Source organism: Phyllostomus hastatus, unplaced genomic scaffold (genome assembly GCF_019186645.2).
Source record: "Phyllostomus hastatus isolate PE091 unplaced genomic scaffold, TTU_PhHast_1.1 phas_scaffold_28, whole genome shotgun sequence".
In the NCBI taxonomy this organism is placed as follows: domain Eukaryota; kingdom Metazoa; phylum Chordata; class Mammalia; order Chiroptera; family Phyllostomidae; genus Phyllostomus; species Phyllostomus hastatus.
In genome coordinates this window covers 13,965,331-13,987,884 of record NW_025334022.1, presented here as the reverse complement: position 1 = coordinate 13,987,884, position 22,554 = coordinate 13,965,331, and the positions used below count along the sequence as shown (strand labels likewise).

The window sequence follows — 22,554 nt, the reverse complement described above, 5'->3', positions numbered from 1 at the left end:
ACTCCCAAACACTTTTTATGAAGCCAGCATCATCCTAATCCCAAAACCAGAAAAAGACATAACAAAGGAAGAAAACTTCAGGCCAATATCGCTGATGAACATAGATCCTAAAATACTCAACAAAATATTGGCAAATATGTGAAAAAAGATCATACACCATGACTAAGTGAGATTCATTCCAGGGATGCAAGGGTGGCACAATATACACAAATCAATAAACATAATATACCACATAAACAAATGAAAGACAAAAATCACATGATCATATCAACAGAGGCAGAAAAAGCATTTGATAAGGTACAGCACCCATTTCTGATTAAAACACTCAGCAAAGTAGGAATAGAGTGAGCATTCCTCAGCATACTAAAGGCCATATAGGAAAGAAATAAAGCCAATATCATACTCGATGGACAAACACTGAGAGCTTTCCCACTAATATCAGGAATATGACAAGGATGCCCGTTTCACCACTCTCATTCAACATAGTACTAGAAGTTCTAGCCACAGCAACCAGACAAGAAAGAAAAAGAAATAAAAGGTATCCAAATTGGAAAGGGTGAAAGAAGACTGTCATTGTTTGCAGATGACATATAGAGTACATAGAAAATCTTAGAGTCTCCACCAAAAAAACTACTCAACCTGATAAATGAATTTGGCAAAACAGCTGGATACAAAGTCAATACTCAGAAATCAAAGGCATTTTTGTATACTAACAATGAAACTTCTGAAACAGAAATCAGGAAAAAATCCCGTTTGATATAGCAACCAGCAAAATAAAGTACCTAGGAATAGATCTAAGTAAGGAAGTAAAAGACCTGTACTCAGAAAACAATACAACACTGAAGAAAGAAATTAAGGAAGGCACAAACAAATGGAAGCATGTACCATGCTCATGAATTGGAAAAATTAACATCATCAAAATATCCATACTACACAAAGCAATTTATAGATTCAATGTAATCCCTATTAAAGTACCAATGACATATTTCACAGATATGGAACAAATATTTCAGAAATTTATATGGAACCATAAATGACCCCAAATAGCTGCTGCCATTTTGAGAATGAAGAACAAAAAAGGAGGGATCACAATACCTGGTATCAAATGGTATTACAAGGTCACTGTAATCAATCCAGCCTGGCACTGGCATAAGAGCAGACACATAGACCAATGGAACAGATCATAGAGCCCAGAAATAAACCAAAGTCTCTACAGTCAATTAATATTCAACAAAGGGGGTGGAAGCATAAAATGGAGTAAAAATAGCCTCTTCAACAAATGGTCTTGGGAGAACTGGACAGCTACATTCAAAAAGTGAAACTCAATCACCAACTTACACCATACACAAAAATAAATTCAAGGTGGATAAAAGACTTAAATATAAGTTGTGACACCATAAACTTCTTAGAGGGGAACATAGGTAGGAAAATCTCAGACATTCCACACAGCAATATCTTCACGTACACGTCCCCTAAAGCAAGGGACATAAAGGAAAGAATAAACAAATGGGACCTCATCAAATTAAAAAGCTTCTACATGACTAAAAAACAGCACTAAAATGAAGAGTACCAACTATATGAGAACACATATTTGCCAATCATACCTCAGACAATGATTTGATCTCCAAAATATATAAAGAACTCACACAACTCCACACCCGGAAGACAAAACCCAAAATATATTAAGAACTCACACAACTCCACTCCAGGAAGACAAAAAAAACAATTAAAAAATGGGCAAAAGACTTGAACAGACACTTCTCTAAGGAGGACGTACAGAGGGCCCAGAAACATATGAAAAGTTGCTTAGCATCCCTAGACATTAGAGAGATGCAAATTAAAACCACAATGAAATACCACCTCACACCAGTTAGAAGAGTGATCATAAACAAATCAACAAAGAAATGTTGGAGAGGATGTGGAGAAAAGGGCACCCTAGTGCACTGTTGCTGAGAATGCATACGGTGAAGCCACTGTAGAAAATACTATGGAATTTCCTCAGAAAACTAAAAATGGAAGTTCCTTTTGATCCAGTAATTCTGCTGTTGGGACTATCCGCTAAGAGCCCTGAATCACCAATCCAAAAAAACCCTATGCACCCCAATGTTCATAGCAGCACAATTTATAGTAGCTAAATGTTGGAAGCAAGCAAAGTGCCCATCAGCAAGTGAGTGGATCAAAAAACTATGGTACATTTACACAATGGAATTCTACGCAGCAGAGAGAAAGTAGGAGCTCCTACCCTTTGTGACAGTTAGGATGGAACTGGAAAGCATTATGCTAAGTGAAATAAGCCAGGTGGTGAGGGACAAATACCATATGACCTCACCTTTAACTGGAACATGATCAACAAAACAAAAAAGGAAACAGAATATAACCAGAGACATTGAATTTAAGAACAATCTAACAATAGCCAGAGAAGAGTGTGGAGGGGACAGTAGGGAAAAGGGTTATGAGGAACTACTATAAAGGACACATGGATAAAACCAAGGGGAAGGGTGGAAGCAAGGGAGTGAAGTGGGTTTGGCTGGGGTGCAGGGAGGGGTGAGGTGAAAATGCAGACAATTGTAATTGAACAACAATAAGATAATTTAAAAAAGAAAGAAAGAACACAAGATTTTGATGTTCTTGAAATTGCTCTTTAAATTATGACTGGACTTAATTCCCTATAGTTATTCCATAATAAAGGCACTAAAGGGAAAATAAACAGGAAAAATATTTCACAAATAATTAAGTGCCAAGTTTAGATTCATGTTCTCAATACTGACGGAACAAGTTTATTTATGGCTCTGAACCATCTTCTGGATAGGTCAGAAATAATGTTAAATAGATCAAAGGACCCTAAAAATATAATGATCTTGATAATCCAATGGACTTTTTGAGTATGCAAAACAAGCCATATGATCTAGCCCTGTACAACAACTTGATGTGCTTCTCTTCTGTTATCATATTGCCAGTGTCCCTGTTTATCATCGCTAACAGAGCTTACTTTATCATGAGGCAACTGGAAAATATTCACATAGCAAATCACCCAAATAGAGCATAATTTTATCAAGCATACTATATCAGGGCCTGGATTCCACTATTTCTCTAAAGGGATCCCATTATACAAAAGTATTCTTTGAAATGCATTTTCCTTTCCAGTTCCAATAACCTTAATTAATTTCTTCAGTAATTCTATGCCGTCTATTCCATACTGGACTTTTTGTGGTAGTGGGCCATAAGCTCCTAGAGAATGAAATTCTTAACTGTTCAGTGTGCTCTTTTTACATACACTCCATTCTCTAGTGTTTTCCAAGTGCTTAGAAATACAGAAATTCTTAGTGTTGACCAGTCAAGAAAGCCCCTGGAATTTATTCACTTGATGAATAATGAACCTCTTACCACAAGTAATTATTAATAATACTAAATTTTATGATAGACATTGAATATGAGACAACTAGAAGTTCTGTGTGCATCAGCAAAGAACAATGTAATTTTAAAAAAAGGAATAGTGTTTCTACTTCAAAACAGATATACAGAACTATCCTAAAAAATTTCTCTGACAAAGGGCCCATGCCAAAGGCATGTTAGCAAACAACTGCTAACAGCATCAATGTTTCCATTAGTTAAGTATGGTTTTTCATTTCAGCAACTATCTTGCCAATAAAATGTAAGTAACACTTTGGAAAGAGTCCAATGATCTGGTTCAGCAATGAAATTGAAATAAACAGAAGTATCTACCTGTCACCTTTCTTCCCACCTGCCCAGCCACTACTGAGACTGAGAATTGATAAAGTTCCTAGACATCAGGGGAAGAGGGAGGCTGGACATTGAGTACCATTGAGTATCTCTAAACCAGCAAGGTAACTGGGCATATCAGAGATCAAACCTACCAGTTTGTGGTGACATTAACTAAAAGTGAGCAGGAAGTTCAACCTCAGAGCAGATAGGTTTAAAAAGAAAATGTTTCTCATTGAGACAGTTAAATTATAACATCAATGAAGAAATCTTTCATGATACTCCTAACAAAAATAAGATCTTGATTGTAACAGTCTTATTATTTCCTTTGCTTTTTTGGCACAATACTAATTGGGTTTTTAATAGTCCTAAGCTCTATTCTTATAATGATATCTAAAATCAGAAAGAAGTATTCATTTCATTGAGCTCACCTTAGTCACCTCAGTAAATCCCAGATAAGCAAAGCTAAAAAGATAACATTCACAGTCACTAACAGCAGTAGTTGACACTTCAATTTCCAGAGCCAGACACATAGTGGGCATTTAAAAATACTGCTGGATAAATGGATGATATATATATCCATGTATGGATTGTTTCTGCCTGGTATTAGAATTCTGTATACCTAAGGTAAGACAAAAAGAAGCTAAAATTCACACATATAGATATACCATATACTTATACATCCCTCTCTTCAAATAATTAAACATTTTACTTGGTATATATGCAAGAGAATGAAGACATTTCAAAAGATTCCATATGAGAAAAACCAGGAGTAAAAAAAAAAACACACATGAATTGCAAAACAGTTCATCTAGCCTCACAGATGCAAATTCAGGTCCAGGGGGATCTAATCAACCTCTTTGTTGAAGTAAAGATAAAACTTTTTGACAGCAAATGCTATTCTGATAAAATGGAATTTTCAATTACTCTATGAACATCTGGTCCATGCCACCATTTCTAGAACCCAGCAGCATACTGCTTTGCAATGTTACAAAATCTTCTCCACTAAGAACTTGCTATTTTGCCAAGAGGCTAACTGAGATGAGTGTTTGGAAATTTAGTAAGGTGAGAGGTGAGTCAGGGATAGGTAAAAGGATAAGGAAGAAATGTTCAGTCAGTGAATTATAATTTCACTAAAAGTCTAGAAGAAATGAAATTATACATTGTTGGTATAGTGTTGAAAGTGTAAATATCTTAATACACTTGTGGTTGAAACTAGACTATGTATAGTATGCAGCCTACAGAACATTTTCATCAGTAATTTGTAATAGTTGCATTAGTCTTAGATCAAGTTCTTCAAATCCATGTTTTACACCAAAAAAAAAATGTTAAATGATATTCAGGTGGTGAAACTAGCAAATAAACAAGTTAGCAAAATGCAAAAAAAAAAAAAAAAGCCTATACTTCCAGAAATAAAGCAATCATTATATTGCATTTGAGTGCATTTGGATGTGAAAAGGAGATAAATGTCATTGCAAATTTCTGTATGTTGCTTCCATTTGGAGTCAATTAGAATAGGAAGGCAATCAATTCATTGTTGTAGCGAACTACAAATTAGTTGCATATTACAGCAATTTAGAGCCATATTTTCAGCTGATGAATTTATAATCAATAATTCATATCATAAAGTAAGAAAGATAGAGTGTTATTTGAAACAAATTGGTTGGGCTTGGGACTAGCACGCACAGTTCCAGGACATGATCTCCATAAACTCCCATTTCCTATCAGGACTACATGTTTAAGTAAGCATAACAAGAATATACATAGCATCAAAAATGGTCATGCAAATAAGCAAGGAGAAGACAGAAACCTATTAACCCCGGTACTGTTCAACTGATAAAAAACTCTGATAGGAACAGATTCAAGACCAGTGATATCCCCAATTGTGCACCAAACTCATGAGCCTCTGGCACCTCTGACCAACCTTCTTATCAGTTACTCTTCTTCTTTTTTTATAAAATAATTCATTCATTTATTTTTGACAGAGGGGAAGGGAGGGAGATGGGAGGGAGAAGAGAGAGAAAGAAACATCAGTGTGGTTGCCTCTCGCATGCCTGCAACCCAGGCATGTGCCCTGACTGGGAACAAACTAGAGGCCCTTTGTTTCACAGGCCAGTGCTCAATCCATTGAGCCACACCAGCTAGGGCCCTTGTCAGTTACTCTTCTTAAAGACTGCAGACATTGCATGAGATGAAATTCTTGTCCTTGCCAGAATGTTGTGATTTTTACCAAATAACTTGAATTCAAGGAAGGAAGGCATTGTTAAAATATTTTATTGTGACTCTCAATCAGCATCAAATCACCTCAGAAAACAAATTAGGTGGTAAAATCTGTTCAGTCATAGCATTTACTTATTCTCAAGGCACTCTGAGAATTACAGAGAAACAGCATTCCAAAAAGTATCATATGCCAGTAGAAAGTATATGATAAAGAATTTTCATTACCTTCTTTTCTGGGAACAAGAACTGTAGTAGTGGGGAAAAGCTGAGACAAATTAATTGAAAGGCACTTGCAGATGATAAATGAATTTGCAATTCAGTCATCTGGCAACCAGGAAATTCAACTCAACTACTTTATCAACACACTGACCTGGTTTTTAGGAATAGAGAATAATACCAAGATTGATAATAATCCTGAAAGAATAGATTCCTGCCATTTCCTCTTATCTCCACCCTGACTCAGCTCACAGATGTGTTTGGTAGAAGCAATAAACACAAAGCACAATCCAAAGTCATGTGGCTAAACCATAACTTTTGCCCTTTGAGTACAAAAGACTTCCAGATAGCCCTGGCTGGTGTGGCTCAGTGTATTGAGCACTGGCCTGTGAATCAAAGGGTCTCCAGTTCTATTCCCAGTCAGGGCACATGCCTGGGTTGCTGGACAAGTCAGGTCCCCAGTGGGGGGGGCGTGTGAGAGGCAACCACACACTGATGCTTCTCTCCCTCTCCCTCCCTTCCTTCCCCTCTGTCTAAAATAAATAAATAAAATTAAAAAATAAAAACTTCCAGACATTCTCCTTCCTTGGTTAAAAATAGTGATTCTGGGTTCCTATCCCTAGAATGTGTTTTCAAGAAAGAGTTGCTGAAAATTAAGAAATTTAAGCCTTTACTCTGAGAGTCACAAAGCATCCTTGAAATTCATGCTAAAGAGTATTTTGCTATAGTAAAGTTGTCAGAACAAAGCCCCAAAATAATTTTGGCAGTATGAAGAGGCACAGGGTCTAGGTGTCTCAGAAATGTAGAGCAGATGTAGTTTGTACCTTTTCCTCAAACACTAGAAACACAATATTAGCTCATTGAACAACCTGTTCCTGCTCAAGGAAAAAAAATTAACAGATTAATAAAGTTCTTTATTTTGAGAACCATAAGGTTCCCATCAATTATGTGTCCACATATGTGCAAAGAAAGATGCTGTGCTAATATCCAAATTAGAAACATCATGGAGAGAGCTACAGATATGAAATCCAAGGTGAGTCAAATTCTCCAAAACAAAAATGTAAGGTACACTCTGTTGGGTATATTTGGCCCAACATTGGAGTGGTTCTGAGAGAACCAGAAGAAATATCATCAGGATCAGTTAGCCTGACAATGTCATTGTAACCCGTGTCTTTCTCCAGAGGCATCCACTCAAACCTCAAAAACAGTTCAGCTCTGGAACCTCCAGAATTTCAGGGCACTTGGGTTTGGGATGTCCATCACAGTATCAATGAAACAAAAAGAGCTGTAACTATTTTTTTCCTCAAGGAATCTTTGAGACTTTCAGTGCCAGTATGAGTCCAGGGGAGATTTCATTTTTCCTCCTTAACTTTCTAAATTGGTAGTCCTCAGAAACAACAATACCATATCACCCTGGAATGAATCTAACTAAACTATTCTAATTAGAGTGGTTACAAGATCACACACACATGGTAAATTAAGTCAGTGCTTGCTTTTCAACCACTGTGCCTTGGGATAAAAGGGAACACATTTATTATGTGAATCCAGGTTTGAGATAACAAAATGCTATAAAATACTAATTTTGAAATCATTGTTGCTGTCTGAAGTAACAATAATCAACCTAAGTGAATTGATGACACAGACTGTGTAGCTAGCCTAGAGTTGGTTTGAAATACAATAATTATCATTATGGAAATCTCAGAAGTACTGGCATATCATAAGGAAGAGCCTGAGATATAAGCAATATCTGAATTCCCTTTGCACCTGAAATTTAATGATTCAATCAAGTTAAAAAAAAACAAACACAAGGGTTGGTTCAATGTTTAGCCACTGCTGGAATAATGGAAATAATGAAGATACACTACATGAACATTGAGTATTAAGAAACAAAATGTGAAATTGTTGCCAAAGTGGAACAGCAAAAAAAAATGTGTGTGTGTGTATAGTCACCATCTCTTCTGTAGAAGAGTCTCAAGATAATGCCACACATTTGCTTTATAATACTCTAATTTGTATATTACATACATACACACACACATACAATACATCTCATTTATAAGGAACACTCCTTCAGAAAAAAACTAGCTGCAGTCCACTGATACTGTTTTCCTGGAGAAATATGACAAGAAATTAAAACAGATGTTCTACCCAAGCATAAAGTGAGAATCTATTATGATTATTTACTTTCCTAAAGTCATTTTATTTTAGAGAGGGTCTAACTAAAATTCTTTCTGAGATAAATGAAATAGCATTTCTTTGAGACTCAAGAAGAGTAAATGATACATATCATTCTGTGTCCCGTGACACACTGCTAATCTGAGAATTAAAAAGTCTCTTTTTTGGTTATGTAAATGTTTAGATTTTTTAACATTAGTCTTAGTAAGGTTGCCCAGAAAGTATATTATCTCTAAGGATGTCACCACTCACCAATTAGGGAAGGCAGAAGTACACAATCAGCAGTGACCTCTCTATATTATAGACCTTTATACTTGGATCTACTGGGGAGGGATGGATTAGACAATTTAATAGAATCTACAGTGATGAAATTTTTTCCATGGAAAACATTTTGTTTTGTACATCATGAATTTTTTTCCCGTGGTTCATTTACAAGACCAAAACAGCATTTAATGGTGTTTACAGTAGAGTAAAACTGCTGAAGACCAGCACATAATCACCAGTTTTTGTTTTTTCATCTTTAAGTCTTTTAGCAGTGGAACTTCCAGTTGAGCTTGCATCAAGCTTCTCTCAAGACATAACCAAGCATTCTGAAGATTCACTGAGTCTAAACATGAGCTGAATTAATCGCTCTTAAGTGAAAAAGACATGCTGTTTGCCTAACATGTTTGCATCAGTAAAACATTGAAAATTACATTTCTGCCCAAGTCCATTTGAACATTCTGCCTTAACTGAATTCTGTTCATGTTTTTGTACCCTGATTTCTGCCTAACACAGTTTTAAGTAGCTCTTCTTGCTAAAGTATGTGTGGCTGATTTCACAAAAATAGACTCTTCTTCATACATGAGCATGCTACTCCTGATATATTTGGGGTCTGGCACAAATAAGACCTATTTTTATTATAAAATCATAAGCATAATATTCTGTAACATAACGATATCACACTCAAGAAGACCATATGCCATTTTAGGTGAAATGTTCAAATTAAAACAATAAATTATTACACCCATATTACTACCCTACCAACCACACTCAAGCAGGTGTGACTTGTGCCAGACCCTGTACTTTGAAGTGTTTTTCACATGCACCAAATGTTATGCTGAGTTAGCCATGTTTTCTTACTCTGGTATCTTCTATGACCAATAGCATGGATTTGTGTGATAGCCAGAGAGATCTGGCAAAGTAGTTCCATAAACATAATAGTAAGGCTGGTACTTTCCTTCCACAATAAAGAGTTTGCAATCTGTGGTCAGAGAACAGAGTCTCTGTCTGGGTACAGTTAACTAGCCTGATATGGAAATAAAATCCACCCCTTTGGTATGTTTAGTGCTACGTTCTATGCAACTTGATTGTTCAGTTAAATTCATGTAACAATCATGTAAAGGGGGTGTTTATTCCTGACGAGAAGGAATCTGCTCATTTCCTGTGTGTTCAGGGTAGTTATTAATTGAAGATAATTTATGAATATACATACAGTTAGCTTTTAAAATGCCTAAATATTATAAAATTGTAGGAGATCCCATCCAGGGAGGTTAAAGAAGGATCTGGTCATGTATCAGGACATCTCAAAACCCTATAGAAGCTGTTGAGTCATGAGCACAGTGCACACCTTGACAACACACTCAGTATAGTAAAGTAAGACAGTATGCCCACAAGCATGCTGGTTTCTTTGGAGTCTGTGATTGTAACTTACATCCATCCCACCAGCCCTTACCATGGTCAGGTATCTGAGATCCCATGGAGGTCACACTGGTGTTCAGCACATCATTGACAGCAGTATCACAATACAGGCTCCGTTGGACATCATGCTCACTGTCAGTCTGGTCACTTTCCTCATGTCCGCTATCCTTCAGACTGTTGCCCTCTAAGTCCTTTAAGGTGGAGCTGCTGGGTTAAAGAAAGAACAATGTTTTACAACTGTGATAAGAATAATTTTAAAAATCTTTCAGAGCCAGAATGATGTCACCTCTGTGGTGAGGCCAACAATGACTGGATTGCCCAACAAAGTAGGAAGAAGAGAAATTTTGGTTTAAAGATAATGGAACCTAACATTGCAGGGGGGTTCCCACAATTGGATGCTGATGCAGCTAATACTTTCATTCACTTATATTCAGTGCATTGCTACAGGCAAAGTTGAAGAAGCTACAAATGTGAAAACACCACTTGCAAAGAATATAATTATTTCAGAAGGTTTCTTTCCCTTATTATATACTCAAAATAAAATAATAATAGCTACTGTTTACTGACAAATTACTATGCATGAGACACTGTTGTAAGTGATTGACATGAATTAACTTTTTTAACTATCACAACTCTATAAGAGAAAAGTACATTAATAGGCATATAACAGAAAATACGTTACTAGATATTCCTATCCATTATGAAAAAAGCAAGCCACTTGGAAGTTAAATAACTTCAGCAAGGTCACACAGCCTGTAAAAATGTAGCATATCTACTATGAAGCCCAGGCAATCTAGTGCCAGAGACCAGACCCTTAACCACTATGTATACTGCCTCTTCAAATACATGTACTAATCACTGTAAAAATGAAAGTGGAAGTAGTAATTGAGGTGATGCAATTAAAATAGAAAGGATTACTGGGATCAACGAACTCAGGTCAGTTTTAACTGAAAAAGACAAAGGAACATATTCAGAAAAAAAGAGGATAGGAAGGAGCTGAGAAATGGAGAGACTTAGTGCATAGAAAGTAAGACAATAAGGTGGACCAGAAAGTGAGCTCCAATAAACTGTGGGTGAAGATTTGCTGAGAACATGGAAACTTTCAGTTCAGGTGTTTGTGGGTAATATTTTCTTGCACTTGTTCAATCAATCTACCACACAGTGCACTAAGCATACTATCCAACACCCTCACACCATTTCTCATGAACTAGACAATACTACATAAGGTACACCCATAGAGCCCCCTTCTGCAAATTCTAATACTTTGTATGTCCTGACAGTCTTTGCAACTGTGCTACACCATGGACCATAAATTACATACCTAAAACACCTATTGAATGGTGAATCTGTTCCCTAGTCAGCAAGGAAGAAACAGAGGCATACTCAAGAAAATGTGTTGTTGTCTCAACAAGCGAAGGTGGCATTCTTGCAAATTAGGACAAGTCCCAACAGATCTACCATACCTCTGAAAAGGAAGCCCTGTGGAAATGACACTGCAAACTTGCTTGATCTGCTTAACTTTGAACATCCACAAGCCTGACTCTCTGAGGCTTTGTGATAAGAACATTCAGTACATATGATAAAGACCTAGTCCATGAATACAATGGAATTTGGTCAAAAAGAATCACAGCAGACTTTTAACATATGACTAACCTAGATGTAGAATGCTTGCTGCCCTAAATATGAAAAGGAAAAGATCAAAAGGGCAGAAACTGAAAAGCCATAAGTATAAGAAAAATGAAGAGCAAGAGAGAATGAAGCATTGACCTGTTTGCTAATTATTTTTAGAAAGGATAACTGATCATTAGCTCTATTAAAACTAACATCATTAAATAGGACAACTTGTTCGGCTCCACCAAATTTTGTCATGCAGCTACTCAGCCTTGTGGACACAAAGGGATGCAATCTTATTCAAAATCAACCATAACTATTTTATGGTCAAGAAGACCAATTGGAAACACTTGCTTTAAAGTTGGCCAGCATTTTTAGCTTTATGGCACAGATTTTAGGGTTTCCTATAAACACTAATTTCACAGCTTGAACAGATTCAGTTTGTTTTTTAAGAAAAAAAATTGGACCTACCCACATGCACTCCCTCACCTTAGAAGAAGGGAAATACCTGCTTGGATAATATCACTGATTTCTACATTTTATAACAAATATTAATTTTTTGATCTGCATCAATGATATCTGAAGCACATGAAAATTTCTTTAATCCACAACACAAAATTCTTAAAGCTAGTGATTTCAACCCTGAATTGACTGCATTTCAGCAGTTACCAAAACTTGCTTAAGATATATGATGCATATAGTTTAAGGTCAATGCAGTTAACCATCCCTTAGAGCAAAGTTTCTCTACCTTGGCAGTACTGACATTTTAGACTGCATAATTCTTTGCTGTGAGGGATTGTCCTGTGCATTCTAGTGTGTTTAGCAGCATCACTGGCCTCTACTCCCTAGATACCAGTAGTGTCCCTCCCAGAAGCTACAACCAAAATGTCTCCAGATAGTGCCAAATGACTCCCATTTGAGAACTGCTGTAGGTCCTTTAAACTCTGTTCCTGTGACATGTTAGGTTTCCAGACTGTAGTGAAAAGAGCACTATATTTGAAGTGATTAAAACAAGTGATACCCCATAGTGCATTTCCATGGAACTTCATAGTGCATATTTCCATGGAACTATGCATAGTGCAGAGTTCCATGAAGTGCATTTGCTAAAAATCTCCTTCACAAGGCCATTTTGAGGACTCAAGGAGATACTGTTCATGAAGTACCAGGTATACAGAAATGTTCAATAAATAATTATTGTCTAATATGATCATTACTCCATATGGCAATGTTTTCATTGAGTTACAATTAAATATTATGTTCATAGTATTTTTATAGGATTGATATAGAAAATGTAGTATATTTAAAGAATGTTTCTATATCATCTGTTGGTCAGATTTTGTTTACTATGTTCATTTTTCCTAAAATTCAGGAACAGGAAAAAATTCTCCTGTCAATTGTTTACCCTTTCTTTATTGAAAACTGCAATGATATGCCCTGGTACACTTCCATTTTGTCATGCCTTTCCAAAAGCGTCAATATAAATATAATATTAAATTGCAGTGAGTTGGATGCCAGGGATATAGCTTCTAAATGGCTATGGATCTGTCTTTTTCAAATTTGATTGTTCTATTTTATATGCATCTAATATTATAAAACACCTCAGGGCTTTTGATGTTTATGTACAAAGGAGAGAAACAATAAAATAGTGAAGGATTGGCTACTAGGAACTAAGGGATTGGTAGTGTGAGCATGAGAAGTCATGTATTCTTTTTTAATTTTTATTGTTGTTCAAGTACAATTTTCTGCATTTTTCCACCACTACTTTCCTCTGCCGCACCCACTTCCACCTCCCACCCTCAATCCTACACTCCTTTGGCTTTGTCCGTGGGTCCTTTATACATGTTCCTAGAAATCATGTATTCCTAAAAGAAAAGCCAAAGGGTATATACCTCTCCCTTAAACCTTGGAATAGTTAACTCTCTTATTTATTTTATTTTAATCATTTTTATTAATATTTGAATACAGTTGTCTCCATTTTCCCACCATCACTTTCCCCCACACCATCCACCCACACCTCCCACCCTCAATCCTACCCCTCTTTGGTTTTGTCTCTGAATCCTTTACACATGTTCTTTGACAACTCTTTCCCTTCTTTCCCCCATTATTTATCTCCCCTCTTCCCTCTAGTTACTGTCAGTTTGTTTTTAATTTCAATGTCTCTGGTTATATTTTGCTTGCTTGTTTGCGTTGTTGATTAGCTTCCACTTATTCATAGCAGCACAATTTACAATAGCCTAGGTGCCCATCATCAAATGAGTAGATCAAAAAACTGTGGTACATTTACACAGTGGAATACTATGCAGTGGAAAGAAAGAAGGAGCTCCTACCCTCCATGACAGCATGGATGGAACTGGAAAACATTACACTAAGTGAACTAAACCAGGAATAGTTAACTCTTTTAAAGATCTGTTTATCCATCTGACAAACTAAGTACCACTTATTCTGATACTGTAAGGATGTTTGGTGGCTTAATAAATGGATTTGTGTAAGGCAGATTAAGACACAGTGAGCAACATGCTGCAAATTGGAAAGCAGCCTGGTAAATGGCTACTCATCCAAAACAAGTAACAATTTATGCTAGGCATTTAAAAATGATGATTTCACTTGCTTTATTATCCATGCACCTCTTGAGAGGCAAAAGACTTGTAAACCAACATTTTTGGAACAAGATATTAAGGATATATTTTTGAAATGGTGTTGTAAATGCAAATGTTTCTATTACTGTTCCAGTGGTCAACAGAGGGACAGATTTGTTTTAAAACAACTAAAACAAGACTCTTCATATAACAGTTACTCAGAACATGTTTCATGAATAAACATTATTCAAATTCTCACTCGTGTTTTCCCTTTAAAATATTAAAAATATTCCCAAAAGACAGAATAATCTGAAAGGAAACAGATCACATCTTCCTAGTAGGTGACACCACATGCTCAGGGAATGCCATGTGAGATTAAAAATTAGATGGGAGTGAAAGTCAAAAACAGTATTGTAACTATATTAAAGAAACATCAGGAAGATCTCAGAGTGGGTACTGGACCACCTATATCACAATAGCTTTGGGAACCTGTGAAAACTGGAGATCCTCTAGGGATGGACCTAGAAACTGCATTTAACAAGGCTTCCAAATGATTCTAATGCACATTAAAGGTTAGAAATTCCTGGAATAAAGGAAGTTTAGTGCTAGTTTTCAGTAGAAAAATGCTGAGGTTTTCTTCAACTTCTTCCATCTAGTCATTCAATAAACAGGTATCAGCAGTTTTTATAGACAAGGCACCATACCAAGTGTTGCAAAACCCCAGGAAAATTTGGGTGGAAAAAGAAAGCACTATGCATTGGATTAGAAGCCAATGCTCATTTTCCTTTCCACACTGCTTCAGTAACTTGTTCTTTTTCTGTATTTTCCCTGCTTGATATTGTTCCAAAATCACTGCAGGACTGTATATCAGATAGCAACACAGAAACCAAGCATGAAAAAAGAGAGTTGTGCAGCAGAGGCAAAGAACCACTGTTGACTTTCCTTGCTCTGAGAAGATAGCAAGGAAACAAACATAGCATGTTTGTTTATGCATGTTTTCTCTATGAAAGAAATTCATAGAGAAAAAAATCCCAACTGTCTTGTCTAGTTAACCTAAGACTCTAATATAAGCCTTGGGTACACCTGCAGTTTGTAAGTAATGTTCTGAGGAAAAATACAGAAATATAATGCTAGATTCCACAGTGCATGTAACATGATAGTGAATGTGCCATATTTCTTTTTTTCCCTTTCCAGTTCTACTCTTCATCCCTCTCAACCTTAATTTGTGCTAGGAGCACTCCTTGCCCTCTGGCTTTCCATTGGTTTACCTAATGTAGCTGTGAGAGAAAAAAAGAAGCCTGCATGCAAGCTGTATGGCCAAGACAGAAAACAACTGTGGGAGAATGCCAAAAGAAGGGCCCAAGAAACATTCTTGGATAAATATAAAGTGAATAGAGGAAGAGAAAATGGATAGGAAAGGACATTCTTAAAGTTGGCCTGAAATTGGATTTGCATTCAAAGAAACAGGGACTTGATAATAAAATTAAAACTGATGATATTATTCAGAATTTCCTAGCCAGGAGCTTTTTCCATGCATGTAAGTGGTAGAAGAAGGGAAAGGGGGGATAAATGGTGATGGAAGAAGACTTGACTTGGGGTGGTAAGCACACAATACAATATACAGATGATGCATTATAGAATTGTACACCTAAAATCTATAAACTTTTACTAACTAATGTCACCCCAATAATTTCAATTAAAAAAATCAGAAAGAAATCACATATGGCTAAATTCCTTTGGAACATCACTATGAACTATTTGAACATAATTTGCAGGGCTTTATTACCTGATGTTAGTCACCACTCTATTTTAACATTTCCATGCATTTTACATTTAAAATGGTTAGTCTCCAGAAAAGCATAGCACACAAGATTTCTTTATATTTGTAGGTATTGTGCTTTGTCTAAACTTAATTGATAATTGGTCCTATAAATTCCAAGGCCTTTGTGGTTTTACAAAGCCCTCACAATTCCAGAAACAGAACCTGGCAAAAATGTATGTGTCCCTGAGCTTTCAGATGTTTCCTCTAAATCAAAGTGGTTGCTAGTTAAAAAGCCACTATCTTTGATTTCATACCTCAGGAGACTTTGCTACCAAGAACCAATTAAATCCAGGTTGTGCATTTTGGGTGTATGCGTATATGAACAAAAATCATATAAAGTAACTGAACAACAATATAAACAAACAAACAAACAAACATATAAAGTAGTTGATCAAAATCAAGAGGCTTCTAATGAGTCCCAAAGCTGCTCTGAAAATACATGTTTTTCAAAAACAAAATGTTTAAATGTAAGTTCTCATCTCATCAGTCTGCCTTTAATGTATATTGGATATTCAGAGCAGGCCTAAGATGATGAGGGTCCCCAGGAGTCTTAGTTCTCTGCCTTGCTATGAAAACCAGGCTCATGCTCTCAGTTTAACCTGATCATAGAATTCCCAGGTACCCAGAGCTAGCCCAAGGGACTTAAGAGAACAAGGCAAGTCCCTTGGTTTTACCAGAAGTTTTTAAAAAGGAGTTTTGTTTTATAGCCTCATGATTATTTTGTAACTACCCCAAATTGTAATTTTAATCCCTTCATGTTTTTTACCCAGTGCACACTGGAAATATCAGGAGAAATACATTGTAAATTATATGATTATCTAACCCATATGCTGTATAACTGACATTAATATGAAGTAATATTGAATGTAAACTGTAATTGAAAAACAAAATTTAATTAAAAATAAATAAATAAAACCCAGGTTAAAAACAAAAGGAGCTTTGAAATAAAAGTTGTGAAGCAGAAAACAAAGCAGATTTCTGCTAAAAAATTAATCAGTGCACAAAAAGAGGGTGTTATATTTCCTTTCTAAAGCAAATTAGTCAGATAAATTTGAATTCCTCACTTTTTTTTTTTTATTTTGTGGACCAAGAGTGGATTCCAACCAACCCCTTAAAAAAAAAGAGTCCATGTTTGTTTTTAGATATTTAATGATTACCACCTTAGGTTACAAGCAATTCCAAATCGATACAGCTAAATCTAGCATGTTTTCAGGGGTTCCTGTAGGATCATAAAATAAACCAGAAATGAATTAAAGTTGCTTGTACAACAAACTAGTTTATTCCTTGAATCCTACTCTTATGGTGGTATAAATTTATGGGTTTAGAGCCAGCAAAATAATAAAATTTTCAAGTTTTCCCTAGTGCAGTTCTAACATACACTGCTTGTGCCTCTATTTCATTTCTATTATTTTAACAAATACATTCAAAGTTCAATTTTAGCTGCAAAATAACCACTAGGCTATCCAAGAGGCTATGTACATGGAATGTATTGTTTTTTTCTATACAAGTTCTTGTTTTGCTTAGTTCTCCCTCCTTATAGGTTTTCCTGAAACCCTTGTATTACCCCCATTGGGCACCTTGGTGCCCACTGCACCAGATGGAATCTTCCTTGGTGATAACTATCTCTGTATTCACTTACATTGTGGCTTCACAGATAGCTGAGTTATGACCAACCAACACACAATTCTCAACTTTGAATGCTTCATTTAAAACATTTCCAAATATTTTAAGAGGTACTGTATCAGATGAAGTTCTTTTCTTTCCCTCCTAATTCTTTAAATATAAGGAATTAGTTTATGTTATTAAAATTTCTTCAAAATAATTTCAAAATTGTCAAAATAACAACAATCTTGAAATTCACTGAAGTTCCACATGAATAAATATTTCAGACTTTTCTATTTAAAGTGAAGAACAGCAAAAATTTTGATAACATGATTTTGAAAGTATCAATTCTCTAATGTTAGATCTCTAAATCATCACATAAAACAATATTTTAATATGATGCAAATTTTATTTTTCAATTTGTGTTTATGTACACATTTATATGTAAAGGAATAACCACAAAAGGCCCTGCATAGCAACAGCAATAATGATAAAGAAGAACAAAGTTGGAAGAATCACACTGCCTAATATCAAACTATACTATAAGGCCATAGTTATCAAAAGAGCATGATACTGGCATGAAAACAGGCACATAGATCAATGGAACAGAATAGAGAGCCCAGAAGTAAACCCACACCTTTGGAGTCAATTAATATTTGACAGAGGAAACAAACACATACAATGGGCTAAAGATAAGTTTCTTCAATAAATGGTGTTGGGAAAATTGGACATATTGTGCAGCAACATAAAACCAGACCACCTTCTTACACCACAGACAAGAATAAATTCAAACTGGATCAAAGACTTACATGTTAGACCAGAAACCATAAAAATCTTCAAAAAACATGGGTAGCAAAATCTCAAACATAGCTCATAGCAACATTTTATCAGATATATCTTCTCCAGGCAAGGGAAACAAAAGAAAAATTGAACACACGAGAACGTCATTAAACTAAAACATTTTTGCACAGCAAAGGAAATCATTAATAAAATAAAAAGACAACCCACAGAATGGGAGAACATATTCACCACTACATCTGACAAAGAGTCAATACACAAAATTTACAAAGAACTTAGAAAAATCAACACACACACACAAGGAAAAAACAAAAACAAAAAGCAACCCAATTAAAAAATGAGCAAAGGACCTGAACTTCTCCAAAGAGGACATACAGATGGCCAACAGATGTATGAAAAGATGCTTAATGTCACTAATCATCAGAGAAATGCAAATTAAAACCACAATGAGATATCATCTCACACTGGTCAGAATGGATATCATCAGTAAATTAACAAACAACATGTGCTGGAGAGGATGTGGAGAAAAAAGAACCCTTTTGTACTGTTGGTGAGAATGCAGACTTGTGCAGCCACTGTGGAAACCAGTATGGAAATACCTCAAAAAAACAAAAATGGATCTGCCTTTTGACCCAGCTATCACACTTCTGAGAATGTATCCAAAGGAACCCAAGTCACTAATTTGAAGGAACATAAGCACCCCTATGTTCTTTGCAGCATTATTTACAATCACCAAGATATGGAAGCAGCCCAAGTGTTCATCAGTAGATGTGTGGATAAAACAACTATGGGGTATTTACACAATGAAATAATACTCAACTATAATAAAGAAGAAAATTTTACCTTTTCAACAGTATGAGTGAACCTGCAGAACGTTATGCTAAGTGAAATAAGTCACTCAGAGAAAGACAAATACCATATGATTTCACTCATATGAGAATCTAATAAACAAACTGAACTAACAAGGAAAATGGGGACAGGCTCATAGAGAGCAGGATGACAGCTAGTGGGGTGGGGGAGGTTAAGGGGTAAAGAGATTGAGCATAAAGGTAAAAGGATTCATGGACATGGACAACAGTATGGTGATTGCTGTGGAGGTGGATAGAAGGAGACTAAATGGTAATGGAAAAAAATAACAACAAAGATTAACAACAAAAAGGAAATATGATAATTTGCTAAAAGTGATTATTTTGGGGTAGTAGAATTACTAGTAATTTTTTTAAATTTTATTAATTTTTATGATTTTCTGAAATTTCCAAATATTCTACAATAAGCAGATAGGCATTAATTTTGAAATCTAAAAAAGGCATACTTAAAAAACTTGCTCAGTTTTACTTTTTATATTAAATCAAGCTTAGTTGTAAAAATAGGCAAACAGCCCTGGTTGGTGTGGCTCAGTGGATTGAGTGCCGGCCTATACCCAAAAGGTTGCTGGTTTAATTCCCAGTCAGGACACAAGCATTGTGGGCCAGGTACCCAGTGGGAGAACATGAAAGAGGCAACCACACATTCCTGTTTCCCTCTCTCGCCCTCCCTTCCCTTGTCCCTAAAAATAAATAAGTAAAATATTTTGTAAAAATAGGAAAGCAAACCAACATACCTTTTGATTAAATGGGCTCGGCTGTTCACATAGTTGGAGTCAAAAGAATAGTTTTCAGTCTGCAATGGGAGAAAATATTTAGAAGGTTACATAGATGATTCACGAGAAGAGGGAAACTGACCTACTTAAGAGTTGTTTTGTTTTTTTTTTTTTTCCTGCTGGGCAAGAAGCAGTGAATGAATCAGAAATCAAGGGCATAGTGGGGCAACAGCCTGAGGAATGCCTGCCAACTCCTTGGAGCCCTGGGATTCTGTAGAGGCAGTTCTCACCTGCAGACCAAGAAGAACTTGACACAAATACTCCCTAGAATATGCCTGGCCACTTACCATGCAACCTCTTAGGGGAAGATACAGCATGACCTAAAATCTTTACAGAAACTAATTGCTTCCCATTCCCCAGTGGACATAATTCTGTGCCCATTGAATTGACTGGAAGTTCAAAGATATTTTTATTAGTAGTAGATAATTAACATGTTAAAGTATTTATTCCATAGATATGGAAATGTAGGCAAGGTAATGCCCCACTGTGGATTTAAACTCTGTACTTCCCTTTGTTCTAAGACATTTAATTCTGTGATGGTTATTCAGGAAGGCCTTTGTTTCATCACAGATATAAAGGCAAACAAGTATTATAACTAAAATGTAATTAAGGGTAGTCCACAGAGGGTGCCAAAGCCTTTTCACATGAACTGTGAGGTTTGCAAACAAATCCCTGTCTCAGCTCCCATTGTTAAAATACCACTGTCTAATCTGGTTACAGTAAACTGACTGAGCACTGGCTTTACAAAAGCAAATGCAGAATACCTGCCAGATGAAAGAGATGTGAAAATAGCTTCTGAACACAAGAGGTTGGGGAGATAAAGGGGGGACAGCCCTAGAAAGTGGGAATGCATGGAAATATTGACAATAACATTATTAGTCTTAGTTAAGCGGATCTTACCCCCAACACTAAAGTACTACTCTCACTGAACCACCGTATAAACTGAAAAACACATTTCCACCCCCCTGCCTTTCTACCAGAAGTCCTCACTATTCTCACATTCCTTACTGCCTTCTGAAATCACTTCAACTGAAAGTGCCTGGAAAAGGAAACACAATAACTGTCTAGCTAACAAAATAGTAGATTCCTTTCATATGTCTACCTATCAGACATTAACTGCTAAGTTCTTAAGCAGCTTATGATTTCAAGGAGCTCACAGTTTGGTAGAGGAGAAAACAGGACAAGTGACAGCAGATCCAACTACTACATGAGCACCAAACTACTATCAGTCAGGGTGGAGATCTTAAGTATCTACTCAGAGGCCTACTCATGTGAGGACGAGGTTGGTGACTAAGTGGGAGAAAGGAGAGAGTATGAGAAGCAAATCCGACCATTGTCCTGTATTTACTTAGGCATGTTCATGACTGCCACATATATTCTTGCTGCTATTGTAAGGAATGGGTTGGGAGAGTAAAAATAAAAGGGTCAGTTCATGTCTGATTTGTTCATAAGAAAATAGATTGAAACTGTTGCTAACATAATTATAAGAGGAAGAGGCAAACTTGAAGCTCCACTGGGAATACAATGCTGGAAGTACTTCTGAAAGAGGTTATCTATCAGTCAACTAATAAGCATTTCTTGAATTTATTATACCAACATTGTGGGCTAAAAATTGGGTAAATGCATTCACTCTTCCATAATATTCAGTACAATATGTACATTAACAAGTTGAAGTCCCCAACCCCACGAAGCATGCAATCCAAGTAAAACAGGCGATTGATTAACAACTGAAGAGTCCAATTGTTAGTTTCAATGTGCAACCTTAGGAAATTACTTAATTTCTGCTTCCTCACTTTCCTCCTCTATTTTTTTCAAGTTTATTCATCCCTTTTATTTTTTTCCTTTTTTTTACTGTTCTTCAATTACACTTGTCCTCATTTCCCCCATTACACTCCCCCAACCAACCCACCCTGACCTCCCACATTCAATCCTCTCCAACCCTGCTTTGTCTTTTTCCATGGGTCCATTATACATGTTCCTTGATGACCCTTCCCAGTCTTTGCCCCATAATACCCCTCTCCCATCCCATCTGGTTACTGTCAGTTTGTTCTTTATTTCCACATCTCTGGTTCCATTTTTTTCTTTTTTTTAGAGAGAGAAACATCTTTTAAAGATTTCATTTATTTATTTTAAAGAGGGGAAGGGAGGGGGAAAAAAAGGGAGAGAAACATCAATGTGTGGTTGCCTCTTGAGTGCCCCCTACTGGGCACCTGGCCAGCAAGCCAGGCATGTCCCTAACTGGGAATCAAACCAGTGACCCTTTGGTTCACAGGCCAGCTCTCAACTAACTGAGCCATAATAGCCAGGGCTCTGGATCTATTTTGCTCGATTGTTTGTTTGTTGAATAGGTTCCACTTATAGGTGAGATCATATGGTATACATTTGTGTTTCACCGCCTGGTTTACCTCACTTAGTACAATGCTCTCCAGTCCTATACATGCTGTTGTGAAGGGTAGGAGATCCTTCTTTCTCTCTGCTGTGTAGTACTCCATTGT

At 36.3% G+C, this 22,554-nt stretch overlaps 1 protein-coding gene across 3 annotated transcripts in view; it reads right to left on the bottom strand.

Annotated features, from left to right (window-relative positions):
- PCDH19 (protocadherin 19) overlaps positions 1-22,554 on the bottom strand; it is a 209,122-nt gene that overhangs the window by 65,656 nt on the left and 120,912 nt on the right. For 2 of the 3 annotated variants that reach the window (XM_045817671.1, XM_045817672.1), the window contains 2 exons: positions 20,021-20,079; positions 10,046-10,218 (listed from right to left, as the gene is read on the bottom strand). In XM_045817671.1, the coding sequence (XP_045673627.1) occupies positions 10,046-10,218; positions 20,021-20,079 (232 nt within the window). The remainder of the gene's footprint in view (positions 1-10,045; positions 10,219-20,020; positions 20,080-22,554) is intronic. The other variant, XM_045817673.1, reaches the window with a different exon arrangement.